The sequence below is a fragment of the Corvus brachyrhynchos genome, unplaced genomic scaffold, assembly GCF_000691975.1.
Source record: "Corvus brachyrhynchos isolate BGI_N302 unplaced genomic scaffold, ASM69197v1 scaffold542, whole genome shotgun sequence".
NCBI classification, from domain to species: Eukaryota; Metazoa; Chordata; class Aves; order Passeriformes; family Corvidae; genus Corvus; species Corvus brachyrhynchos.
Genome location: NW_008236766.1, coordinates 484,813 through 501,431, shown reverse-complemented (window position 1 = coordinate 501,431; position 16,619 = coordinate 484,813). Strand labels below are relative to the sequence as shown.

The 16,619-nt window shown below is 42.8% G+C and overlaps 1 protein-coding gene across 4 annotated transcripts; it reads left to right on the top strand.

Annotated features, from left to right (window-relative positions):
• Positions 1-2,049: 2,049 nt before the first annotated feature.
• Positions 2,050-16,184, top strand: RIC3 (RIC3 acetylcholine receptor chaperone). Of its 4 annotated transcripts, none has more exons than XM_017727360.1 (5): positions 2,050-2,286; positions 4,251-4,329; positions 6,469-6,562; positions 11,828-11,973; positions 13,088-16,184. In XM_017727360.1, the coding sequence occupies exons 1-5, from the start codon at positions 2,089-2,091 to the stop codon at positions 13,573-13,575; spliced, it is 1,005 nt and encodes a 334-aa protein (XP_017582849.1). In that variant the 5' UTR covers positions 2,050-2,088; the 3' UTR covers positions 13,576-16,184. The 4 variants fall into 4 exon arrangements, with proteins under 4 accessions (XP_017582849.1, XP_017582848.1, XP_008643110.1 ...); XM_017727359.1 differs by having other exon boundaries at positions 11,825-11,973; XM_008644888.2 differs by lacking the exon at positions 2,050-2,286 and adding an exon at positions 3,440-3,689.
• Positions 16,185-16,619: the final 435 nt, after the last annotated feature.

Sequence of the window (16,619 nt, the reverse complement as noted above, 5' to 3'; positions counted from 1 at the left end):
AAACTATGGAAGATAGTATTTGTTTATTAAGGAAATAATTATAGAAGTGTAATATCAACAGGGTAGGTTTAGAAATAGGAGCCCTGAAATTCGCCTTTAAAATTATTTTGGTAATGAAATGTCTAGTGTCTGTCCCCTTGGCCTGATTATATTTAATTGAATTGAATATTTTAAAGCACAATCGAGGCCTTGTGGATAATTTAGAAAACTATTCACCTTAAATGCAGTTTCACCTTTGTCAATTATTTGCTGCTCTCTTAATATCTCTTTTTTTTTCTTCAATAAATCATATTTGCATAAGATATTTTTCAAATGTTTACCTACCCTGCTGCTTCATCCCCACCTCAGTGATACTGCTCTCTGCACGACATCACACTCGTTTCCACAGTGACCTACTGCTACAGGGCATTGCTGCTAGAGCAGGGGGACTTTCTTGTAAATAAGATGCTTGCTTTCCATCACAGACTTTGAATAATTCACTAAAATTTAAGTGCATGATAACAGCTTCCTCGAAGTTAAGCTAATCTGGGAGTGGGTTTGGTCAGTGGTGCCATACCCTGGCTGTTAACACTAAAGAACTCACGGAATGTGTGCCATCATCTGCTAAGAAAAATGTGGTTTTAATAGTGGAACTTCATGAATTATTGATAGCACATCCTAATAAGTGTTTACTGCAGTTTTCTGTGCTCAGGAATTTAGCTGCCTATGATGGTGTTTCCTAGCAAGACCAAATGTTAATTCAGTGGTTCTCCTGTGTCTCATAAAAGTATTTGCAGCTGTGTACTCACAGAAGTAAAGTTAGTTCTTTTCAGTGCTGCTTCAAACCTGCTTTTCTTTTTCTTTCTGCAAGCACAGGCAGCACCATGTGTACCAGGGAGGGGGAGTTTTCCAGCTGGGATCAGGGAGTGAGCTGCAGGCCAGCCTGGCAGCCACTGGCTCTGGTGCTTCCATCAGCGCCTCTTGCCACCAGATTCCCTGGCAGAGTAACTGAGTAATTCAGCTCAGCAGCAGTCGGTGGAAGGGAGTGCAGGTGCATGTCCAAGCTGGATATGGAGATGGAAAGCAGGATGTCAACTACACAAAGGAGTAAAATAGTGAATTTCACAGCAAAATTGTTGAATCGATGGCAGCAAGAAAATGGAATCGTGCATGAGCTTACATTTATTGAGGTTCTTGCACCTTTCAGTTGCATGAAATCATCTGCAGCACTGTTTCAGGCTCTCTGCAGTCTTTCTCTAGCATCTGTACATCCATTTATGCTTGCTCTCCTTTCTTGTGTTAAATTAGGTCTGCCTAGAAAGGTTAGAAACCTCTAATTTTTTTTCCCTATAATATGCCAAAGATAATATGTCCTGGGCTATATTCAATCTCCTTTCTTACATTACTTTACCTTAGACATTTTAAGGAGAACAGCTTGAGGTAACACCACTTTTCTTAATCTTTCATTACTGGCTTGGTAAAATCAGATAAAATACTATTTCTTATGGCAATAGCCAAAAGTCTCTGCTGGGCAAACACTGCAGTCGTGTGTCAGGGTGTTAAGTGGATAATGATTTAGACATAAATACATTTACACATTAATATGCCTTTGGGCAATATTGAAAGATCAGGCTCACAGTGGAAAAATGATATGTTTTAGGGGGGCTTTGAGGAGAGAAACAAGCAGGAATTTGGCATTTCATCCTGCTGGAGATGCTGATCCATCAGCTATTTGGACAAGAATATGCCTGTTAAAGTCCATGTTTTGTTAATTGCCCTGCCAGCTCTTCCTCTGCTTAAAATCAAGAGATTTTAATTGTGTGATTCTACTCTTAATGGTGTAGGAATACAATTGCTAGGAGTAAATGGCTTTAAGTAAAACCTGATTCTCAGCACTGCACATCACAAGAGACTGAGGACTGAGTTTACAGATTTAGTCCAACAAGTTACTTATTCAGCAGTGGTGGTGAATTTACAAGCAGAGAAAAGAGGTCACTTGCACCTGCTGCAGGGTTATGCTGCATTTAAAAGGGTGGAAAGTACCTGGAGGGAAATGATCATTGTGGGGGTTTTTTTTTTTCAGGGAAGCTTGGTCGCTTTCCTCCGAGGATGCATTCCCACGCCATTCCCGACAGCCGAGCTGTTCCTCATTTTCCAAGGTCTCACCTTACTGAAGCAGTTGCCAAAGCCAAGGCAGGTGGAGGTGGTAGTGGAAGCACTGGTGGAACTGGGAGAGGTCTTGTGGGACAGATTATCCCTATATATGGATTTGGCATCTTCTTATATATCCTGTACATTTTATTTAAGGTAAGACCAACACAAAGTGAAAAGTCACTTCGGGAAAAAAAAATGATGCTCTCATTTCAGTACCTTGTTCCATTTCAGCTCTGCTCAAAAAAATGCTTATGCTGGACCTTTGCCTGGTGGTCAGAAGATTGGCATATCCTGTGAGTTTTGCTGTTGCAAAGACTGTAGCTAAGAATGCAGAGAAGGATTTCTCTGATCCTGCATTGGCCTCTGACCTCTTACAGTTTTTTAAAGGATTTTTTTTCCCTGGGAAAATGTGCATATCTAGAGCAATGTTAGATTGATTTTGGACATAAGCATGGTATTCTTTTCCCTGTTTTAAGTGGCTATGTATTATATGTGCTGTATATGTCACATGTTGTCATTTGTTCCAAGAGTCTTACAGGAGTTTTGTGTTAAATTAGGTCTGCCTAGAAAGGTTAGAAACCTCTAATTTTTTTTCCCTATAATATGCCAAAGATAATATGTCCTGGGCTATATTCAATCTCCTTTCTTACATTACTTTACCTTAGACATTTTAAGGAGAACAGCTTGAGGTAACACCACTTTTCTTAATCTTTCATTACTGGCTTGGTAAAATCAGATAAAATACTATTTCTTATGGCAATAGCCAAAAGTCTCTGCTGGGCAAACACTGCAGTCGTGTGTCAGGGTGTTAAGTGGATAATGATTTAGACATAAATACATTTACACATTAATATGCCTTTGGGCAATATTGAAAGATCAGGCTCACAGTGGAAAAATGATATGTTTTAGGGGGGCTTTGAGGAGAGAAACAAGCAGGAATTTGGCATTTCATCCTGCTGGAGATGCTGATCCATCAGCTATTTGGACAAGAATATGCCTGTTAAAGTCCATGTTTTGTTAATTGCCCTGCCAGCTCTTCCTCTGCTTAAAATCAAGAGATTTTAATTGTGTGATTCTACTCTTAATGGTGTAGGAATACAATTGCTAGGAGTAAATGGCTTTAAGTAAAACCTGACTCTCAGCACTGCACATCACAAGAGACTGAGGACTGAGTTTACAGATTTAGTCCAACAAGTTACTTATTCAGCAGTGGTGGTGAATTTACAAGCAGAGAAAAGAGGTCACTTGCACCTGCTGCAGGGTTATGCTGCATTTAAAAGGGTGGAAAGTACCTGGAGGGAAATGATCATTGTGGGGGTTTTTTTTTTTCAGGGAAGCTTGGTCGCTTTCCTCCGAGGATGCATTCCCACGCCATTCCCGACAGCCGAGCTGTTCCTCATTTTCCAAGGTCTCACCTTACTGAAGCAGTTGCCAAAGCCAAGGCAGGTGGAGGTGGTAGTGGAAGCACTGGTGGAACTGGGAGAGGTCTTGTGGGACAGATTATCCCTATATATGGATTTGGCATCTTCTTATATATCCTGTACATTTTATTTAAGGTAAGACCAACACAAAGTGAAAAGTCACTTTGGGAAAAAAAAATGATGCTCTCATTTCAGTACCTTGTTCCATTTCAGCTCTGCTCAAAAAAATGCTTATGCTGGACCTTTGCCTGGTGGTCAGAAGATTGGCATATCCTGTGAGTTTTGCTGTTGCAAAGACTGTAGCTAAGAATGCAGAGAAGGATTTCTCTGATCCTGCATTGGCCTCTGACCTCTTACAGTTTTTTAAAGGATTTTTTTTTCCCTGGGAAAATGTGCATATCTAGAGCAATGTTAGATTGATTTTGGACATAAGCATGGTATTCTTTTCCCTGTTTTAAGTGGCTATGTATTATATGTGCTGTATATGTCACATGTTGTCATTTGTTCCAAGAGTCTTACAGGAGTTTTCAGCTGGCAAAATCTCCCGGCATCTGTCATGGTTTTGCAGCTGGGTGTGCTTTTCTGGGGCTGCCTTCTGGCATACTTCAGTTTTCTGTATTTTTTTCCATTGCCTCTGGGGCTTACCTATTACTGTTGTTGTAACTCATAGAAGGGCCATGTTTTCTTCCTCATCAGCTGGCTTCCAAGGGAAGAACCACTCCTGCAGAGCGGAAATGCCCTACTGCTACACCTGGGAACATGAAGAGGAAAATCAGTGAGTGTGACTCTGAGTTGTATCTGTGCACCTGTTGACACTGTAAGGGCCCAACAGGGTTCTTCAAGTTCTGGGTGCACTGTAAAAAAACTGATGTTCTCTCCCCCAAAAAAACCCCAAAAAACCCGCATGATCTTCTGTGTTGGAATGAGCAAGAGTTAAAAAGACTACTGCTGTCACTTTCTCATCTCATTCAGCCAGTGAGGCTGTGATAGCAGCCTGATCCCAAGCCCCTCTGGAAGGAATGGCTATTCATGAGGTTTGCTGAATTAACTGCACAGATTTGCTGAAAAGCTGTGTCGCTGATGATTAAAAATGGATAATAGGATGTCCAGCTGTAATTATTCTATAATCCCTAATAGTCTAGTAAGAGCATAGAAAGATACCATAAAAGCTAGTTTCAGTTTTTTGAATTGGTGAATTCTTAGCCATCATCAGGCGCTTCCCTAATTTGTCCTTTTCTTTGTTCTGCAATGCACAGTTCTCATGTATGCAATAAAGAGAGCAAATAATATTCTGAAATGTTAATTTGATTTTACCTAAACATTGGTGAGATAGATTCAAGTATTTATAGGCACTTATTAGATAAATTAATAAGCTTATTACTGAGGATTGGAAGAGTAGTTACCATTACAGCGTTTAAATGTGTTGTGTTTAGCTGGCTAAACTGTAATAGGAAAGAAAAGTACTTAGGGCTTTATAGAAAGCAGTAGCAGGAAGGTAATTCTCTTAACATAGCTGCAATTATCTTGACATTAATGCACGTATTAGGAATACCTAATGTACTTAGTGCTGTAGATTGTGTCTCCAGTGCACTTGTACTGCATTGTGCCTGGCAATTTTGGGCAATATATTAGCAATGGTAATTGTATTTTTTTCTCTGATGCTTGGTAAGAGAAAGTAACTTTGCAGTAAGTTAATTTTGCCATCATTATATCCCAAAGAACTAACGGTGAAAATTATTGTGCCTTTTTCTAGAGCTCCTAATTTATATTCCTAAAGCATTCATGGCAAGCTGTAGCAGAGCAGGGCACAGGTCACTGCATTAGGAACCTGGAGATTGAGTCGCCACTTACATAGTGACCTGGAGGAAGTAACTTCCTTTCTCTTTGCCAGTTTCCCTTCCTCTTCCTTTAAAGTCTCAGACATGCAAAATAATGACATCAGTGTTGCATTAAGTAATGATGAGCTGTGGAGAATAGAGATCTTTCTAAAAACAGGATGTTTGTGGATGGATTTCTCCATTCCTACTGCGGTGAAGTTCCATTGTGCCTTTGTGCTGCTCAAATGGGTGTGCCTGAAGCAGCTGAATATTTCATTCACCCAGGCTGGTTTCATTTTGTCCTGCAGTGGGGAGCAATGGAGTCTCAGCTGCAGGATTTTGAGCACGAGCTACAGAAGCCCAACAAGGAGTTCAAGCATTTTTTTTGGCGTCCGTGCTGCTGCATCTTGACTGTCAATGCTTTCAAAAAGCCAGTTTGGGTGTTCCTGCATTGTGTCTGCTATTGTACTGTGGCCACAATAGTCTGGCCACATTTTCAAAGAAAGGTGCAAGCACAGCTTTGCTCCCCAGACGGACACCATGGGCTCACTGTTAATCATCCCAGCGAGCCTGGCACACCTGGGCAGGGCTGGATTCAAGCCATCAAGCCCATGAACTTCATTCTCTTTGAGAAAGAAGTGGCTTCTCAAACCTTGGACTCATTGGAAAATGTTCAAATGACCTTTTGTTTCTGCTTCCAATGTCTTAAGAGGGAAATTCCATGTGAACTAATTCTGCAGGAGACAGGAAAAAACCAACCAACCAACCAAACACACAAAAACCCCCATGGTATTTTCTTTTCTTAAACTGTAATCTCCAGGGCATTTCCAGTGGCCCACTCACTCTGCTTATTGGGAGATAGCTTGGGAACATTTGAAAGAAGGTTCTTTCTGTGTGTCCTATCACCATTGCTAATATTCTTCACCTTCTTAGGCCAGGAAAAGTAGGTAGAACTCCCTCAGCTGAATGTTTTCGTTTCCTCACAGCCAGTTTGGTTTGGTACAGCATTTGCTACCTGTGATAATGGGACAGGGATACATTTTCAAAGCTCCTACTGACAGATCTTGGGATTTTTTTTTTGTTTGTTTGTTTTACAGCTGACTATGAACTCACTCAGCTCCAGGAAAGACTGAGAGAGACAGAAGAAGCTATGGAAAAATTAATCAACAGAGTAGGACCTATGTATGACAGGTGTGTTTCAAATTACAGCATTTTAAGAAGAGATTCTACTCTGATTAGAAATTAACCTTTCTTGCATTCTCTGTATTAAAATAGCATTTTTGTTGCTACTTCAAATTACAGAAGTTTGATTTTACACATCACAATTCTTGTTCTGCAGTTTTTCTCTTTTCAGCATCTATATATAAAATAAATAATTTTTTCCAACTTCATTTTCCTTGAGCAGAAAAGCAACTATCCCTATTTCCCCCCTTTGTACAGAGTGTTATTTGGAAGAAAATGACAGGTATGTGTAAACAGAAGATAAACCATCTACATTTAAAGTACATAAAACAACCTGTTTTATGCGACCAAAGTAATATCTTGAATAATTCTTTTCCAGTTCTATGGAATATTTTCCTAAATTGAAATTCTGTTATAATCTATGTCAATTCCTGTTAGAATAACCATAAAATATTTCTTTAAGGCAGAATTGCATGATAATCTGATTACATAACTTAGTTCCACCCTGTGAGCAGTAAATTCATGCATTTGCTTCTAAGTATAAAAGACAAAGGGTTGCAAAATTGGCATTCAAAATTTTATTATGTTTATGAATGTTTCCTACAAATCTGGTATCACCAGTCTACGTTACAAAGAAGCACTGGGAACACGTCTATGTTCTGCATAAGGAGTAAAAAGAACAGATCAATAGGACACTGCACAACTGCAGTGTTTGAAAACTGAAATACCATAAATATGAAGGTGAGGTTTGCAAAAAACAAGAGCTGCTGTGGTTGTAAATCATGTTAACTTTGTCTGGATCAGCCAAGTCCTGTTTCAACCCACCCTGTAGGAATTCTGTGCTGAACGTGCACATTTTGTTCATTTATGCCTCAAAGCACTTCTCTTTGAGTGTAGTTTTGCCCACTTTGTGCTGTGCCCTGTATTGTCTTGGGCAGACGAGGTGCCCAGCTTGCCCATGTTCAGCCAGGTTCCAGGGGGAGAGCCCTAAACTGCCCTGGTTTTGTTAATGGAACAGAAGGATCCTGCTTTGACTACTGCTCATCTCTGATCTGGAGAGCTGACACAATGCCCTACACGTACCTCTAAGCTGACAGAAATAGGCTTATGAGCTGCCTAGATATTGTGCTGACTCTCAGGATGGGATTTTTTTTTTACGGAGAAAATCGGTTTAGGGTCGGTCTCATCCAGTATTTGTTCCACTCTGTGTTATTGGCCCAAAGCCTCTATTTAGTAGAACTTCCCTTCTTTGTTCAACCAGACTATTTATATAGATGGGTCTAAAGGTCTCAGGGGAAATGAGAGTCTGAATCCAATGAAGAATTTTGTATGTTGCCTCTTTGAAGAGGAGGGGAAAAGCACCTCTTGATAGAGCAAATAGCTGTTTTCAAACACTTTGAAGCTTTCTTAATCTACTCATTAATTTCACTAATGCTGGATAAATCTATTAAAATAAAACCTGTGGTTAGGAAGTGTAGTTAGACCAGAGTACTGAGCTAGGCTTATTCCATCTGGATATTGATAGATTTAAATAGAAAGGAAGGAGTAAGAGAGTAAAAATGACCCGAGCTTCATTTATTGATACGCAGTTAAACAGAAACCCTTACACAGAAAAGTCAGAGACAGAAATCACTGGTATCAAGTCTAAAATGATGCTGGAAGACCCCAAGTGACACCATGGCCCCTTACACCAGGTATGGCAAAGCAACAGCCAGCTGGACAAGTGGAGCTTTAGTGACCAAAGGTCATATTCTGCACTGTCACAAAACCTGATGTGGCACCATAACACACAGTGCTTGTCAGAGTGCTGAGGGCTGGGCTCGTGCCTCAGTGTCCTCTCACTGTACCTCAGGAGCATTCTCCCAGCTGAACTGCTCCCGAATTCATCCTGGATTTCTCCTGCAGCAGATTCTTAGAATCCAAAGACATTCTAGTCTTGGAAATTTTCTTCAAAAAAATTGCTTTTGAAATCTGGATGAATTTGAAAGGATTGTTTATTCTCAGAGAATGCTATACCACAGAAAGCAGTCCTGTTTCAAAGGAATAATACAACTGTGCTGTGTGATTTTATTCTGCTTTCTTTTGTAGCAAGCATACATGTTGTTTTCTTGCTATGACTTATCCTGCTCCATTTCTTTGCCTTTCAAATTCATTTGAGTGAAGTGAGGCTGGAAGACCTCTCAATACTATGAGCTGGTTTTCTCAGATGGGATAGCCACTGTTACCCAGCCCTGTGTTATAGAAAGTAGCAGCCAGAAACTTGGATTTGCTTTTTGTTTTAAAGGAGGCTTGAAGACCAACCTCCAAACCAGCTGAGGAGGCCTCCTTCCAAACTAGCACACCAGCTGGAATTGCTACACCTTTAAGTAGACAAACACCCTTCCAGAAATGCAAAACTATCAAAAAGTACAAGTACAGATACTTCTAATAAGGCCTAGCATGTTGCAGGAAGAGGCAAGGTAAAGAAAGCAACAGGAAGAAAGAACTGCCTGGCCAGATCCTCAAAAACGTAACCAAAATTTTCTATTCCTGGTATTTAGGTAAGAGGTAGAAATAATGCAGCTCACTTACCTGTTTTTAAAGTCCTGTTTACCGCGCTGTCAACTGGAAAAACTTTCCTTTTTATCATAAGCTGAGCAAAGGTGATACGGAAGAGTGAGAGGCTCCATAAGGTGCCAGTTTTTGGGATGTAGCTGCATATTAATAGTAATTATTTTAAGATCATGAAACTAAAAAAATACCAGTTAACATGTCTGAGGTGCCATTTTAGATTATTTTCCCTGCAGTCATGATGGCTCTTTAGAAAATGTTCTAATCTCAGGGTAAGAATAAGAAACCTTTACTTTACCTGTTAGTGAGCACTTCGGGACTCTACAAAGTGTAAGTGTGGCCATTATGAAAAGTAATAGTTGTGTTGGAGCTACAAATACAGAGAGCAAAAATAATGACCTTTTCTTACGCTGTAAACCTTCTGCATCTGTTATCCTCTTAGTATTCCTAAGCGCATGATATCCTGGTAAATCTCCCTCGTGCAGGCAGCCAGATTTCTTATACACTGCCAGCATCCTACAGTAAGTCATCCCAGAGGCCTTAAATGAAGTCACAATAAAACATGGCCTTTAGTTTCTCCCTCTCTGCACGGAAATTTGCCTTTTAAGGGAGGTATTTGGGGGAGGGCTCTGAAATGCAGAGGCCCTGTGTTGCAATAAGACCGTAGTGTTTTCTAATGAGGGTATCCCACATGTTAGGCATTTTCCTGTATGAAATGCCACAGTGATGCAGCTGATTAATTGATCCTGTTATCTGAGCTGGCTTATCTGCCCAATGTGCTAAAGAGATAGGCCTCTCTGTCTTCATCCAAGTGATATATATTCAAATTGGGTACAGTTTTGTCTGTAAAAGGAGGATTAGTTTGGCAATGCTGTCGCAGCTTTGGTCAAAGGCTGATGAAACCATTCCTTTTTGTGGGCCTCTTAATTCACATCTCAGATTCCACATCTGCATAAGCCAGGCTTTTGGGAAGATGCTGCCTCACACATTCAGTTGTTTGTGGAAGAGATTGCCACCACAACTTGGGGGCACTCAGTGCAACCTACATGTAGTGTTGAGATACCAACTTTTCAAACTGTGGGGCAAAGTGCTCCTTGGTGGAAATGCAGAGAAGTGATGTTTTGCCTTGTGATCTCAGTGAAACAGTTTAATCTGGGTAGGTGCTAATGAAACCAGCTCCTGAGCTAAGTTCAGTTACACACACACACCTGTGTTTGCAGCTGTGCACAAAATCCAGCCCAGGATCAGCACTTCTACCACCATCACACCAACCAGCAGTAAGAAGCTAATCTTGGCTTTAACCCAGGGTGACTTTGCTGCCCTTGGTGGAGTAGCCATCGTGTCACCATCGTTCCCATATAGGCAGAGTGGCACCAGAGTACCTACCTCTTGGAGTGCTGCTCCAGTCCCAGCAGTTGGTAAGAGGAAAACCTGAAGATGGACATGGCAAGCTTATTAGAATTCAGATGACTAGAATGAGGTTCACATAGATACTGACCACCTGGAGCCAAAATGTTTCTTCATCCCTATGATTCACTGAGCAGCCTACTCAGTGAATCTGCTCTTGGAGATTATCTATCTGCTTTCCAGACCAGAGACCACCAGAGACCATCTGTCTGACCTCACATACCACCTACAGTTCAGCATTCTGTGCATGCCAGGGCCACCCTTTCCAAGTAACTGGGGGCAACAGATCCTACCTGAAACCCAGATGCAAAAGGGCGCCGGAGGAGTGGCTTGAACTGGCATTACTGCTCAAGAACAACTTAAACCTCAAGATACCATGATTCTAAACTCAGGGTGAAACAAGCACCATTGGTCAGAACCATTTTCACCCCTGGTGGCCAACAGTGTCTTTCTTATTCTGACTTACTGAGTTAGCAGACCTCAGAGCACCCCCCTCCAAACACTACTGTTTTGTCCCTAAGATTTTTAGGAGTCTTTTTTCTTTTCAGAGAAAATAACATGTAATGACAACACGATCTTATCTATTGGAAGCATTTTTGTTACAGCAACAATTGTATTACCTAAGCAGTAATAATTACTAGATTCAGCAGTGTAGAACCAGTCAAGAGTTTGCTTGGAATCTGATAAAAATCTCAGTCCTCTCCCTGTAATTCTAAAGGGCAAGTTACAGTTAAATGTAACACCTTCTTTGCATTTTTAAATCTTCCTTCCTATTTTTCCCCGCCACCTCCCCACCAGGCTGCATTGTTGACTGTCTGTAATGACAGGATGATCTGTCCAACTTGCAGATTTAGTGGTCATAATGAGGGATCGTCAGAGTCTTGAGGCTAATGACTGTGAGAAATTTTGATCAGCCCCACAAGCTAGACATGTAGCACAGATTCAGAATTTCACTTCCTTATAATACTTCACACCAGGCACTGCACTCTAATTCTTACCTAACACACTTTTATAGGCAAGAAATTTCTGTAGTGCTATTTGTACCATAACTCTTTCGTGTGTGTCACTTTCATCTTGCTCTCACATTGGCTTTACCTGCCTTCCTTTAGCTATTTAAATTCGCAGGCTTTTTGGATGAAGGGATAAATTATACCCAGGTGAAGTGCAGAGCACAAGCAGATGTTGAGGATGGGTCACACTCCTCAATAGGTTTCTCCGGACTGTGCTGCTGGCACAGACCAAACAGTTGGGTTCAAACTTTTTTCATAGCTTGTAGTAACAGTGGACTAAATTCTGGTGTCTAATATTTTTTAGCAGGACCCAAAATGTTACAACAGACCAGGAAAAAATGTTACTTCAGCAACTCAGAGAAATTACTAGAGTTATGAAAGAAGGAAAACTCATCGATGACATCTCTCCTGAGAAGGAAGCTGAGGAAGCTCCTTACATGGCAGATTGGGAAGGTAAGTGAGAGCCTTTGTTATTACCTTTACAAGAGAAATTGATTAAGGATTCCTCACAGTCCCAGATCCTTTGAAAGCATTGGTTAACTTTATCCTTCCTTTCCAGAAGCCAATGTTCAAAACTTTGCAAGAGGTTGCTTGGCTTTTTTTTTTTCCCCCAACCATAATAGAAAAAAATAGATTTTGAGGTATCTGGCATTTCTTTCAGTGTAAACACTGCACTGTCTGCTGCCCAAAGTGCCATATGAATATTCACATATGCTCCATGTGCTGCTGGGGCTTGGCAGCTCTAGGTTTGTATCTGTCCCTGTCTTTGCTGGGCTGGATTTCTTGACAATCATAAAAGCCCTGGCAATCAGAATCAGTATGCTTTAGATAAGTTACAGTTTTCATTTTTGATTAGCCATTCTTGGTTTGCTCCAGTGTTGTAAAAGTCAACTCTGGGAAGTCTGTCTTATAAAAATTTTCTATTTTAATGTCCTTTCCATTCTGTGGTGTTTACCTGCTACATAAATGTGTTTTCAAGATATCTTGAGCTGCTCGCTGTCATAATTTTAAATGCAGACTTAATTTCTTGCTTTTTAAAAAGGTTTCAAAAATGATCCAAAATATAAAGCATAAACAGTGGCCCTGAACTCTGTTCATAAAGTCAAGTTTATGATGTTATTTCTAAAATGAAATGCACAAAGTCAGTGATGTATCTGACTTTTCAACTAAGTAATGCTGTTTATAGCAAGTGTTCAAACCATGCATCAGACAATCTGTAGGCAAAAAAAAAACCCAAAGGATTCATTTAAAGATCTAAGACACACCATTTTTACCTGTTGTTAGCCCCCACAGCTTCCAGGAAAGCTCAGCTTTCACTCCTGAAAGTCAGGGTTGATATCCTGGCTCCCTAAAAATAAGTGAATTTTTTTCATCATCTCCCAAGAAGACATGCTTTGCACATTCTTGCCATGGATTCAATACCGTGATGTGCACATGGCAGTAAAGAGCTGACACGTGCACTGGCAGTAGAAAAACCAACTGTCCTGGCCAACTTTGCATCCCCCACTGAAGTCAGGACTATTAAATGCTGGTAATACTCCAAGCTGCATATCCCTTTATTCCTAAGGTTATCCAGAAGAGACCTATCCTGTCTACGACAATTCTGATTGCTTCAAGCGCAAGCAGGACACAATCCTTGTAGATTACCCTGACCTGAGCCAGCCCTCTCCAGAAGAGCTGGCAGAAAGAATGGAGGGCATGGAAGACGAGGAGTATCCTTATGATGAAACCCTGCTAAGTGATCTCACCATGGGAATGGGTGGTCAGGATTTAATGCAGACAAAGGATGAGGTAACTCTCATCAGTGAGAAGAAGAGTGACCTTCCTTGCAGCCAGAGCGCCGAGGAGTGCTGCTGTTGCTGCGATGATGATCCTGCTGTCGTAGCAGAGAATGCTGGATTCCACTCGGAGAGCTGCAGTGAAGTAGAAGAGACAAGCCAAGAGGACCTGTCTGTGGAGTCAGAAAATGAAAATGCAGCACTGGAAAAGCAAAAAGTCAGTGAGTCAGAGGAGACAGGCACACTGAGAAAGCGCAACACCAAAGTACTGGATTGATAGGGACAACAGTGGATGCTATCCAGCTGGTAAAGGTAGAGGTCATAAACTGTCATCCATGTGGTTTTTGTTCCCAGTGAAGACTTCTCTGTGTTCATCTCCTTGTACCTATTGCATTCTCGTGGTACCAGTCACATCACCTGCCTGAACTGGAAGCCCGTGCCCTCTTTCATGCACTCATCATGGGTTACCATGATGTTGCCAACAGTGCTTTGTCCTTGATTTTTGAAACCTTTTATTTTGGAGCAGATATTTGTGACTCGTTCCTTTTCCATTCTGAAGGAGCTGTCCTTGGTTTTGCCCTTTGTCATCCCAGAGTTAGCCAAATGTCTCTTCTGACTTTTTCAAAAACATCTGCGTGCTATCAGTTAGGAGAGTTAATCAAATCCTTATATATGCATGAGTTTACTGGGATGCTGAAGGACAAAATATGCCTTCTTTCTCTTAGCTGAATGTTAACTGGTCGGCAGAGCAGGTCATAGTCACACACGTGACTCTCTCAACTCTGTCATTGCTCTCTACACTTGAGAAACTGCTGTCACTACAATCCACAAAGCTCCTATGCTACCCCACAGCCCCTTTCCCAGCTATTCCGTGTTGTTGGAGTGGTAGTCTAATCCATGTTGTGTTACTTGTGTGAGCAAGACTGAAGCTCTGTGAGTTGTGCTTTAACTTTGCCTTAGCTGTGGTGAAATTCCCAGATGACTGCAGGAAGTGGACCACAACATGTGAGAGCACTAAAAATATCCCTAGAGACTAAAACCAAAAAACTGGTGTTAAGGTTTTTCTGTAAAGGAGAGAACAGCGTGAGGGGGACGCTCAGACTGAAGGTAGCAGGTAGGCTTTTCCTTCTTCCTGGAAACCTGCAGGCTTTTTATGCTCCTGGAATGTTGTTGGCACCATCTTGTTGAGGCAACCCCAGGTATGGGATGAGGAGGGTGCTGGAGCCAAGGGCTCCTGAGAGGAGGTGGTCGGCGGTCCCTGTGCCCAAGGGACAGCCTTCCTTGTACAAGCACCATGGCAGGCAGGATGGGCCCCAGGAAAGGGGCCCTCAGCCCCCATGACCCTCCTCCTTGTCCTGTATCTGGGCATTTCTCAGGCCACAGGCCCACATAACCCCATGTATTGGGCCACACTCCATGGCCCAGCCACACTGGCTGTTTGTGATGTCACCAGTCCCTGAGTGCCCCAGCACTACAGAAGCAGGGCCCTCTGCAGCTGCTCCCCTCCCCACCCAGCTCCTAGGCCCTTGATGAATGTCTGGAAGGAAGAACAGCCGGAGCAGTGAGGCGGGTGGCAGCCCACCTTTGTAAGGGACGGCAGCTGGGCCCCTTCCAGTGATGGCCGAAGAGGAAGGCATGTGCCAGGAGGAGGCTGAGGAGACAGTGGAAGAGGAGGAACACAACCACCCCTCTGCCATGAGTGGCACCACCTTCAGTTCCCTGGTCATGGCCATGCAGAGCTTGGCTCTGTGCCCACCAGGGAACGCTGTGCAGCCCAGGGACATCAGCCTTCCAGGGAGCAGCCAGAGCAGTGAGCTGGCTGGCCGCCCACCCTTTCCTGGGACAGCACAGAGACACATCCGGCAGTGGCCAAACAGGGAGTCGCTTTCCCTGGGCCTGAGAAATGGCAATCGACAGTGCAGGAGGAGGAGGAGGAGGAGGGGGAGGACGAGAAGGAGGAGGAGGAGCATCAGCCCTTGCACCATGAGAGCCATTGCCAACATGGAAGGGACAACATCCCGCGCTTGCCTCCAGGAATTCTGGTGGCTCAAAATCCGCACCTGCATGACTGAAAAATAAGCAACAAGACAAGGATGAAAACGCCGTCATCCTCCTTATTTGGTACTTTGGCGACAGCATCTGTGCTCCCGTGACCCCTTAAGTAGGAGCATGTTTTAGAAACTTTAGAAACTTTCCTTTTTAGAAGCTTTCATGCCCACATCCTGCTTTGCTGGTGCCACCTTACATGCTGGGGTTTTTTAGGCTGTAACATCAACAATTTGAGACTAGGTTTTTTTAAACAGTAAAATGATCATAATGAAGGCATGGAGCCCTAGGAATTTCTTCTTTGCAAATGTGCTAGGTAATATTAATGGAGTCCCAGCCTCCACATGGGGCCTGTCCTGCTGGCTCACCTGCTCCATCTCCCAGCATCAACAATTGTTTTGTTGATTGCCATGCATGATACGAGCCCTTCCTTCCTATCTCCTACCCCCACCCTTCCTGGATCTCCTCTGCTCTGAGCCAGAGGGAAAGGACATGAACTGACTTGGCTTCCACCAGGCTGCTGTACTGAGGCGACAGGAGTTGTCCCCAAGAGGGCCACTGAGGTTCCTGGGGTCTGGAGGTGGGGTTATTTCAGTCTGAGGACAACAACATTCCCTGATGGAGAGTGAAGCCAGCCTTGCATGACGAGTATTAGCAGACCAAGGCAAGAATGTAGACAGCTGTGTCCTTGGAGAAGCAGCAGATGCCAGTTCAGCCAGGAAGAAGTGCTGGCCTTCACATGGAGGTCCCTTCTAGCTGCTTCATAAGAAATTCCTTTCAATGTTGGGAAATAAATTTTAAAAAAACAAACCAATAAACCAAAAAAAATAACAACAAAAATTCTTTCTTCCTCTCTTTTTTGGGATTTTGGGGAGTGCTTATGGTTTCCTCTGTCCCCTCTTGGTCTCCACAGCCCAGGAAAGATACTGATGTGTGGGGTATGGGCCAGCCCAGGCCTTGGAGATGGTGAGGAGTTGGGGCCCACAGCACACAAGGGCAGGCTGTGGGAGCTGCCTCTGATCATGAGGGTGGAGAAGCGCTGGAGCAGGTGGCCCAGAGAACGTGTGGATGCCCCATCCCTGTAAACATTCTAGGTCAGGTTGGTTGGGGCTTTGACCAATCTGGTCTAGTGTCAGCCGCATCCCACTGTTCAGCCAAGCCCTTAAATCATTCCCCAGTAATCCCAAGGAAATGGTAGGAGATGTGCTGGTGACCTTGAAGAGCTCCTGTGGATATGGGCACAGCGCACTGTGAGACTGACCCTTCCCCTGGATT